The sequence below is a fragment of the Morone saxatilis genome, unplaced genomic scaffold, assembly GCF_004916995.1.
Source record: "Morone saxatilis isolate NCDOM2014 unplaced genomic scaffold, NCSU_SB_2.0 Contig17, whole genome shotgun sequence".
In the NCBI taxonomy this organism is placed as follows: domain Eukaryota; kingdom Metazoa; phylum Chordata; class Actinopteri; family Moronidae; genus Morone; species Morone saxatilis.
In genome coordinates, this window is record NW_023339729.1 from 11290733 (window position 1) to 11300929 (window position 10197).

Consider the following 10197-nt stretch of genomic DNA (forward strand, 5'->3'; position numbering starts at 1 on the left):
AGAGAGAGAGAGAGAGGGAAAAGAGAGAAGGGAAGAGACAAAGGTGCACAACAACAAAACTATACTAATAGAAATGACTGATGATGATGATGATGATGATGGACAATAATAATAATAATAATAATAATAATAATAATAGCAGTGGGAGTCAAGCAGGACCATGGCAGGAGAACATTTAGGACACATAGTACCACTCGTGATCAACAAATCATTTGACCTAGTTAGGAATGATATAATTACCTGTTACATTTTCCTAACCTAACCAAAAGTAAACTAGAGAACTAGAGCACATAGCTCACATAGCATACTGCTTTGTTATCTGGCATCATTTCTGTAATGTTGTTTCTCTTCTTAATTTCAACAAACAGCCATTGAGCGTTACTAAAAAGGGCATTTCATGATTTAAGTACTGTTCATCAAAACCTGTTTGTGTATGTTTTCAGTGTCTTGGGAGTCTCTCTCTTTCATTATTTATGAGTTCATATCATGCTGAGTGTCTGCTGCTGACTCTACTAAATCAAGGTTATTGATCAATTCTGTGTAAATATGCAGGAGTTAAGACCTTTGTGCTCAATCAATATGAGCTTCAGCTGGCATCTGATTGGATCAGCCTATCAGGGGCCCATTTACCAAACAACCCTTAAGTTGGCCTCATCCCAGATGCAGATGCTGGGGAACACTGAGGAGACTTCACTCCCAAGAAAATGGCTCCGACTTTTGCTTTGCTGGTCCTTAGCCAGCTAGCTTTATACTCATCTGTAACATCCAAGAAAGGTAAAATGGAGCAGGATACTTGGTTTATTTGATTTTGTATTTGAGCATGAAATGAATCCATTGTGCTTCAAGTAGTCCATGTCTCACTTGCTGTTAATCACTGTTCTTTACTTATTTGCATTTTTATATGTGTATATATATATATATTTTTTTTTATATGCATCTTTTACATGTGATTGATGGTGTCACATCAAAAGTAAGGTTTGCACAACTTTCACAGCACAAACATTTCTGTGCCAAATGTGACAATTGTTCCAGTGAATCCTGCCCATTATATACAGTATTTGTCAGTTATATATTTCTGTTCTTTAACCAGTGTGTGGACGGCCTCCTATCACCGACGGGATTGACACATTAACCCTAAAACGTGTGTATGAGGTTGGTGAAGAGGTGACCCTCACATGCGAACGGGGTTACTTGCCTTCAACAACAACCCCTCGAAGGTTGACCTGCAGTGCCACAGGAGAGTGGACACAGTCAGACCTGGCATGCTCCCGTAAGTTTCCTGGGGTGCTAGCTGTAATGTAACAGCTGTAATTCTTGAATTGTTAAACCTCATCCAAAAGAAGAAAGTGTGAGCAAGGTGGGAGAAATAATTGGCTTTGAAAAATGTGTTGATGACAAGGTTAGAATGCTGTGTCACAGGCTTGTATTCAGGACAGGTAGACCAGGAATTGTTAAAATGTTAAGTAAATCTTGTATTGTATGTGTTCTTGTGTCAAAAAACACTGCTCTGGTAGTCAGGTTGTTCAGGTGTGAGAACTAAAAACTGTTATAGCATTAAAATGAGTTGTTTATTGCATTGAATCCACTCTAGTTCTAATTTGAAAATATAATTTCTGAGACCCAGTCACTAATGAATGTTCTCTATTGTCCCTCTCTATGTGATTAGTTAGTATTGTCCAAACTAAAAGACCTGTAGATTCAGTTTTGTACCATCTTTTATAGCTAAGATGTGCCCAATCCCTAGACCTCTGCAGCCATTAGCAATGGGGAGGACAGAAGCTCCATTCAAGAGTGTCCTCAACTACACATGTGATGATGGGTAAAAGTCACTTTATAGTTCTGAATAGATCATTATAAGGTGTGTTTACAATAAAACATGTCAGATTAATGTGAACTTTTGTGTGTCAGGTACGTCATTCAGGGAGCCAATGAGAGCAGGTGTTTACATGATGGTACCTGGAGCAATCCACCACCTCTCTGCAAAGGTACAGGATGAAAATACACGTAGCAGGGATGGTAATAGAATGCAATGTTTAATGGAAAGCAAACACAACATCCAAAATCTAGCGGACTAGTCTTCTACTTGTTTACGGGTGCTCTTGCATGCTTTATTTCTATGTTTTGCTTTTAAAGTTGTTATTTTGACAAGACACTTGCCTTGTTTGTTATTAGCAGTATGCAGTCTCTGTCTGACTTCTACATAGAATGTTAAAGTATATATAAAAGTGGCTAACTTAGTTGATTTTGTTGCCTACAAAGCAGTAAATAACATTTTGACAGCAGCTTTGTATGGATTTTGCACTCTTAATGCTTACAAAGAAGCAAGGTTTCAGAGTTGATATTAGCATAACTCTAGTGTGATAATTTTTCTTCTTACAGCTGTGAATTGTCCGCTGCCCAAGCCACCCATAGACGGAAGAATTGCCCATGATAAGCCAGTTACTGGAACCACCACAATGTATGGGCGAGGCTGGACATATGAGTGTAATCCACCTAAGGCACCGAGTTACGAGAGGGGATCCTGCATGGCTGATGGAAGTGTACCGGAGCCCCCGGTGTGCAGAGGTAACCTATCATCTATTTCTCTCTTTCAATATTAGTCATGGGCCAAATGAAGCCGGCCATAGAATTTCCCACAATGAAACCAGTCTGCTTTTAGAAAGCCTACCCATTGCAATTATAACAACTAAATAATACCTCTTCACATTGTTTTTTACCTGTCTTTGATCATCCCAGAGGTAAGCTGCTCCATCCCATCAAGCATACCAAATGGCTTTATCACCTTTGCTGTGATGAGACAACATGGCTATAAGGAGAAGGTTAGGTACGCCTGCAATGAGCACTATATTCTGGATGGCGAGGCTGAGATGCAGTGCCAAAACACAGGAAACTGGTCTTCCAAGCCAGTTTGCAGGGGTGAGTCATGTGAAAATCAGATCTTAAAAACGACCCTAAGGTTAGATTTTTGTATCCATGTTTCATTGTTATATTCAGTTAATCAGCAGTCAATTAATAAAACAAAAAATCCAGTGTGTTGCAAGCTGGGAGAGACCAGCCCCCTGGCTAGTAAAGAGAAACAATAAACTCTTCTCAACAATGAGCACTGTTTTCATTTCAACTCAATACTAATGTCATAATCCACTGACTGCACTTGCAAAACACACTTTAACTGCTCTATTTCTCCACCCAGCTCCCTGCAAAGTTGGCATCAAAAGAGGCCGCATCTTCTACAATGCCAAGAAGCTCTGGATTGCAGACCTGAAACCCAACAGAGTCCTCCATGGAGAACATGTTGTCTTCTATTGTCTGAACAGAGCTGACAGTTGTGGCTACCCTGTGGCCAGCACCTGTAATGATGGAACCCTTCCCATCCCAGAGTGCTTTGAGGGTGAGTTGCCATCAGCTTGATAAATAAAACTCAAAGATCTGTTTTAAACAGAGGCACCATAAGAACTTCTCCAGACCTGTACCTAAAATTCTTTCTACTGCTAGGGGAAAAAAATCATTACACATTGTTAACAATACACAGGGGAATGTATTGTCTATATACTGAATATACTGAATTTGGGATAGGAGCAAACATTAGACAAGGAAGGAGTCTGGATATGTTCCTCAAAACTGAGTCAAATATGTACTTGCTTTCACTATTGGCAATTCAGTGCTTTTCCCCCCTTACGTAATAAGTCTGTTAGCTGGTTTATAGATGTCTTTTGAGAAGCCCATGATGTTTCCATGCAGTCATGCATTTGATAATTACATTAATATATCTGCCTTTCTTTTTATTGCTTTTAGAACCAGGCAAGATGGAGTACACCTTAAGGGCCAAAACCCTTCCATCAGAAATCACAATGTGTGCCGCTTCGCCCTCTGCCAGCCCTGCAAGAGCCACATAACTTTGTGCAGAATGACCTGAAACACAATGTATACTGACAGGATATGAATGATTGAATGATCATGAATAATGAATATGTAACATGCTACAAGACTGAGGCCATTTTTGTTATTGGTTGCCCTTATCTTTTTTAATTTTGCCTGTCATTATAAAGTAATAGCCTTAATTATTAATGAAGCAATGAAAATGTACATGTGTAAAATGGTGGTGTGGTATTTGAAAGACTCACGAAGAAGAACCCATGTAGTTTCTAGTCTGCAGATACATACATACTGAACATATACATATCCAGTACAGAGGGTACAATAAAAAATTAACTAGCTGATTTATGACATCATTTCCCAGGAGATTTGATACCAATTCCCACCTTATTTTTGTGTGAATCTGATCTCTTTCACAACCTACCTTACCACTTTTATGTGATATCATGGTGTGAATAGAGGTGCTGGAACTTCACAGCAGACAGTGTAACTGAAGAAGTGATGAGTGGTGAAATGCCCTAAAGACAATGGCATAAAGTTACACAGAGGGCGAGATCATAAAAAGATCATACTTACTACAGTTCTAACTTCTAGCCTTTAACCAGTCAGTTTGTGTGCATGCATGTTTCCAGCGCCTTTGCAGATCTCAGCTCATATCACTTTAGTGCTACTCATGTTGGAAAAGCTTCATACATTTTTAAAATCTAATGGAAGTTGACCCTTCCTAAATTGCGCCCCTTTTTGCTCTGTGCTCCAATAACAACTTTCTCCTTCCCTGTAGCATTTGCTATGTGCTATAGGCTAATCTATATTGAAAACAACAACCACGTTTTGAAGATGGTTAAAAGATAAAAGCAACATATTTTTAGATAGCTAGTTCGCTAACATTTTTCTACAGAGGAAAACGCTAACTAGTTTGCTAATTCACATTAATTGTTAGCTACGTAGTTACATTACACAGTCTCATTATGCTAAGCTCTTTAAAATGATTCAAGCAAGAGTAAAATGGGGCCAATGGGGCATTTCTTTTTAAAAAAATAAAATAAGAATATAAATTATCTTTGTTGTTTCTTAATATTGCATCAACAAGGGGAAGTTCACAGCTGGAGAGTTTCATTTCCAGTAAAATGTCACATGGCAAAGCACCCCACCCTGCCAAAGCAGAACAAAAACACAAGAATCAGCAGTGAGCAGTTCATGCTGCTCTTATCTGTTTACCTTTACACAAACAGCACTAAAAGAGGGGACAGGGATTCACTACTGGAACCAGAGACTAGAGCAAAGAACCAAGGGACGTCTGAACATTTGTACAGAAGAAGAATGGAACGCTTTCTGACTTTGATTCTGCTATGTCCGTTGGTATTTTTTATCACTTCGACATGTGGACAAGACAGTGGTAATGGATTTTATTACTTTTTTGCTTTTATTTGACATGATATGGCTTTAGCATCAGATAATTTCTATATATAGGACACATATTCTAAAGGCATTTGTTTCGTTTTGGAGGTTTTATTTTTGCTCCGTCTATATAAAATACTTCACAATAGAAATAGATTTTAATTAAATTTTTTTATGCCTTTCAAGTTTTGTTACTGATTTCTTGTCAAATGTTGCTGGCATTGTCAGTTATACTATTCAAAAAGTAAGAATACAATTTTCACTGTTTCAGGAAAAGTGGACCAAATATTGCCCTGAGAGAATTAAACTCCTTCAGAATAATCAACTTCCAGCAAATATTGTTCTAAATTAGCTGCACTGGAAACCTTTTTGTAGTAAATAGTTTGTAACACACACACACACACACACAATTCCTCTATTTCAGGGTCAGCATATGACTACATACTGCATGGCATTTAAGATCAGCGGCAGTAATAACCCAGATGTTCATAGCTTGCTCTGTTAGGACTGGTTGGTATGTCAGGGATTTTGCAATGATAGTTTTATGTGCCTGGAATATGTTTTCAAGCATTTTGAGAGTCTATACACAATTTGTATGATGTATTTGTCCTTGTAGTGTGTTCTAGGCCTGTGATGGGTGAGAACGTTGAGATGGAGGGGCTCCAGAGGTACTTCAGCCCCGGTGTGGAGATACCGCTGTCCTGTAAACAGGGATACACCACCTTGCTGGGCCCTCGGAAGATTGTTTGCACTGTCAGTGGAGAATGGACAAAAACCAAATTCAAGTGCATACGTGGGTCTCCATTTTTAGATTTAACAGTAATGTAATTTTCTAAGAAACACATACTTGTAATATTAACATAGTTGTAATTTTAACTTCCATAATCAATTATTACTGTTTCCAATTTTACTATAAAGAAAGACTTATTTTTGATGTAGCATGGAAAGAAATACAAGGCTTTAGTAAGGATTTTGGGAAGATTATTTATCAAGCTTGTGGAGCCATGTGAACCATTTCTACCAGATTCTGTATACTATTCTTTAATATTATTTGTATTATAAATATGTAGATAAGCACATATTGTTGTTTTTACAAATATTCTGTAGATCTGTATCTCTTTTATGCTGTTGTATATGAATATGTATATTCAAGACAAAAGAATTAGTTATTTGGTCCCTGTTCATTGGCAAAAAAATAGCAAAACCACTAGATTAGACCCTGACCTTATTCTGTTTGTATACGACTACAGCAGTTACAGCAAAAATGTCATTCTATGTTTGAATGATTCATAAAAAATAGCAAAACCTTCCATTTACACATCTTCTCTGTGCTGTATTTTCTCTTACAGCAAAGCAGTGTCCCTATCCTGATCCATTGTCAAATGGAGAAATATACTATGAGGATACAGTGTACCAGAGTACCGTCAACTATACTTGTAATGAAGGGTAAAGCAAGAACATGTTGTTGTTGTTCCATGCAATTCTATTATCTCGTATATTTATCATCATGGATTATGTGTAGAATTAAATTATTAAATTAGGCCAATAAACCAAAACCTGTTGGCTTCTGGCCCCTATTTTAACATTCCTCTGATCCATTGGTATTTGGCTTCAAATGCATTTAACCTGATTTGAGTCGACTGTCATGTGTTGTATGTTTTACTTGTAATAAAGCATGGACTAACTGAATGACCTGGCTTCTCTGCACAGGTTCACCTTGATTGGAGCTGCCACTGCTGAGTGCCTTGCCAGCGGGACATGGAGCACACCAGCACCAGAGTGCAAGCGTATGTTATCAACAAGACTCTTCTGCAAGACCAGGAACGAAAGCATAGAGTAGAAAGCATAGTAGCTGTGCTCCTATAAAATCCTCTGTGGTCTTAGAAGACAGGCACACAATTGCTTAATATTAAACTTTATATAGGCCAGCAAAAACAAATCTGTACTTGTTATCTAGAAATAGACCACAGCTAAGCTACAATGTGCATCCTAACAGGCCAGGCAAACAGATACATCACAAGCGTGCAGTATGCCAATACCCAGACATTTGCATATACTTTCCTATATACTTTCTCCCCTAGCTGTATCCTGTGGTCTCGCTCCAGTCCCAGAGCTTGGGATGGTCGTTTATGACAGGAAGATCAAAGGGAATGACACTGACTACGGTACCCAAGTGACGTACAGGTGCCTGCCTCCATATGCAGTCTTCGGCAAGCCAAGAGCAGAGTGCACTGCCAGTGGCAAATGGACAGCGACACCTGAATGTCGAGGTATATAGGCTGGAGAAGAATAAGTATTTATTGATCACAACCTTACTTTAGATTTTTAGTGAGATGAGTAAAAGTAAGCAAAAAAAGGTTCAAAGTTTGTTCTTGAGCTTAGTATCAGCAAATTAAAAACAATTTTACCAGGTCCACTTATGCAGTTTATCCAGATTTACTGGAATTCTAAATGTTCACATTTAAAGGACTACTACGTAGTGGCATCTAGCGGTGAAGTTACACATTGCAGGCTGTGAAGTGTGTAGGAGAAACTATGGTGGCCATGAAAACCGTCAAAGGCCCTACATAGAGCCAGTGTTTGGTTTGCCCGTTCTGAACTACTGTAGAAATGTGGCAATTCACCATGGTGGACTCAATGGAAGCCGACCCGTGGGCTCTGTAGATATATAGGTCTCATTCTAAGGTAATGAAAACACTATGCTTCTTATTTGACAACATTCTTTATTTTATTAACAAAATAGATGCAATTTGGTCTTCAGGGGAAACATTCAAACTTGCAACACCATGGGATAGTTAGCAAAAAACTGATAAAAATATGGAACCCTGTAGTGACAGACAACAAGACGTTTCTCTAATGAACGGCCTAAATTGTTCCCCTTACAGTGGTGACCTGCCCTCCACCGGAGAACATCAACCACGGGTTCATGTCAAGCGATGACCAGAGAGCCTATGAATACATGGAAACCGTCAAATATGGCTGCAGTGGAGACTATTTAATTGAAGGAAGCATGCAGATTGTTTGTCAGCAGAATGGGCGTTGGTCTGAAAAGCCATCCTGCAATGGTAGGGCTCATTTCACACTACAAATATCAGTGCTGATCAATTATTGCTTTTACTCCCAATTTTATTTCAATCTGATGACTCATTTTTGTCTGTGTTTACTACTACAGAAGTGTAAATACAATATCAAAGCTTTTCAATGTTAAAATGCCTCTGCATTTGACTTGTGGTGAAAACCTTAACTGTAAACTCCTCAAAATACGGGAGCAATAGGTTTTACATTTGAATATCAGCCCACCAATGTCTTTCAGTACTCCTTAAATGACAACATCACTTTGACAGGTCAATATAATGTAGCTAGCCACTCAAAAACAGTACAACACATATCCAGTATGTTTTCTCTTCTCCTTGTGACTTACAGCTCCTTGCAGTGTTGGCATAGAGAGAGGGAGGATATTATACAGAGGACAAAAGATCTGGATTGCAGAATTAAGTCCTAACAAAGTCTTGCACAATGAACTTGTCTCAGTCTACTGCATGAACAAGGACAGGAAGTGTGGTTATGCAGTGCCAACCCAGTGCATTAACGGAAAACTCAAAATCCCAGAATGCTTTGAAGGTAAGGAATGTTCATCTAAATAAATCAAATGATGACTGTCACACATGGCTGTTACCAGTAAGCAGAGCTGTGACTGTGACTTAATATTGGCATGCAGATGTGTTCAGGCCGAGTCTCGTATCAGTCATGAAGCTTGAGGCTGATTTCACCCATTGACAGTATATATATTTATATTTATTTGACCATGTACACCATGTAAACTTCCTGTTTCATAACAATACATTGAAATTTCAACACCACGGGCATGCCATTCAACAAAAGCTGACAACTTTTAAATTTCACTCACTAAGCAACATTATGTAAGATTTGGTATTATACAAACATTCTAACCTGTTCTGTGTATCTGTGTGTTTCTGTGTTTCTTTTCTAGAGCCCAGCAGCACTGAATATACCCTTCATTCAAGTTCACTACCATCTGAAATCGAACAGTGCTGAATCAGATGTCTTCTTTCATATGAGAATAACTGCAATAGGGAAAAGGTTGTTGGTGTGTTCTGCTCTCTAAAATGAAAGAATATGGTGTTGTATGACTTTTTATTTGACTTTTTCCTGCTCAAGAAAGTGTGTTATTCTGCTACTTCCTTTTCTGTTCTGATCACAAGTCAACTTTGTAAAAATAAAAGAAGCCAGATACAATATATGATGGGCAGCTGTTGAGTTCAGTGAATGTAATGTGTGGTTATGTATTCATTGTTGCCACAAGCAGACATGTCCAGGGTCAAAGTAATGAAGCACTGTTGTCCACACAGAAGAGGGATGCTTTTTCCAAGCTTACAATTGCTATGTCTTGTTTTACATTATGCAAACTAATGTCAGATGGCCCACATCATGTATACTTTATCTATGGTTGATGTCCATGTGGGACAAAAATAGGGCCATCGTGGATTTACTCAATAACAGTATCATGAGTTTAAACATGCTGTTCAAATACAGCAGTCAGACAAAACGATTACCAATACTGATGACAGGGCTCACTTTGTAGGTTAGTTGGCGTTGAGATTCTGTCCAATTATCAACCAACAGTACGTTCAGCTGTGGTAAACAACACAAATGTTTCATGTTGTAAAGCAAAGCCAGAGGACAGATCACTAGCTAAATAAATGCATGTATAATCAACTATTTATATTACACAGTGCCACACTGACTTGCTCCACGCTTTGCTCGCTAGTGTCCTCCATTTTCATAGTAGACAACATAACATTGATTAACTGAATAATATTTTATAGATAAAATAATTGGATATTGATTTAAAATACAAATAAATTATTATTTATTCATTTATTGGCATACATTGTTAAATAGGGG

General features: G+C 38.3%; 2 protein-coding genes across 2 annotated transcripts; both read left to right on the forward strand.

Annotated features, from left to right (window-relative positions):
- Positions 1-670: 670 nt before the first annotated feature.
- On the forward strand, positions 671-4911 carry LOC118327592 (beta-2-glycoprotein 1-like). Its single transcript, XM_035661011.1, has 8 exons — positions 671-774; positions 1091-1270; positions 1723-1819; positions 1909-1985; positions 2380-2565; positions 2737-2916; positions 3191-3388; positions 3793-4911. Exons 1-8 carry the CDS (start codon positions 705-707, stop codon positions 3891-3893), a joined length of 1089 nt encoding a protein of 362 aa, XP_035516904.1. The 5' UTR covers positions 671-704; the 3' UTR covers positions 3894-4911.
- Positions 4912-4992: 81 nt separating this feature from the next.
- LOC118327591 (beta-2-glycoprotein 1-like) lies at positions 4993-9559 on the forward strand. The gene is made up of 8 exons (XM_035661010.1): positions 4993-5269; positions 5888-6064; positions 6621-6717; positions 6982-7058; positions 7353-7541; positions 8157-8336; positions 8695-8892; positions 9263-9559. Exons 1-8 carry the CDS (start codon positions 5008-5010, stop codon positions 9325-9327), a joined length of 1245 nt encoding a protein of 414 aa, XP_035516903.1. The 5' UTR covers positions 4993-5007; the 3' UTR covers positions 9328-9559.
- The last annotated feature ends 638 nt before the right edge of the window (positions 9560-10197 follow it).

Coding starts and splice junctions, on each gene's coding strand:
- LOC118327591 (XM_035661010.1), top strand. CDS start 5,008: ATGGCAAAGCACCCCACCCTGCCAAAGCAGAACAAAAACACAAGAATC. Junction 5,270..5,887: donor GACATGTGGACAAGACAGTG/GTAATGGATTTT, acceptor TTGTCCTTGTAG/TGTGTTCTAGGCCTGTGATG. Junction 7,059..7,352: donor ACCAGCACCAGAGTGCAAGC/GTATGTTATCAA, acceptor TTTCTCCCCTAG/CTGTATCCTGTGGTCTCGCT.
- LOC118327592 (XM_035661011.1), top strand. CDS start 705: ATGGCTCCGACTTTTGCTTTGCTGGTCCTTAGCCAGCTAGCTTTATAC. Junction 1,986..2,379: donor TCCACCACCTCTCTGCAAAG/GTACAGGATGAA, acceptor TTCTTCTTACAG/CTGTGAATTGTCCGCTGCCC. Junction 2,566..2,736: donor GGAGCCCCCGGTGTGCAGAG/GTAACCTATCAT, acceptor TGATCATCCCAG/AGGTAAGCTGCTCCATCCCA.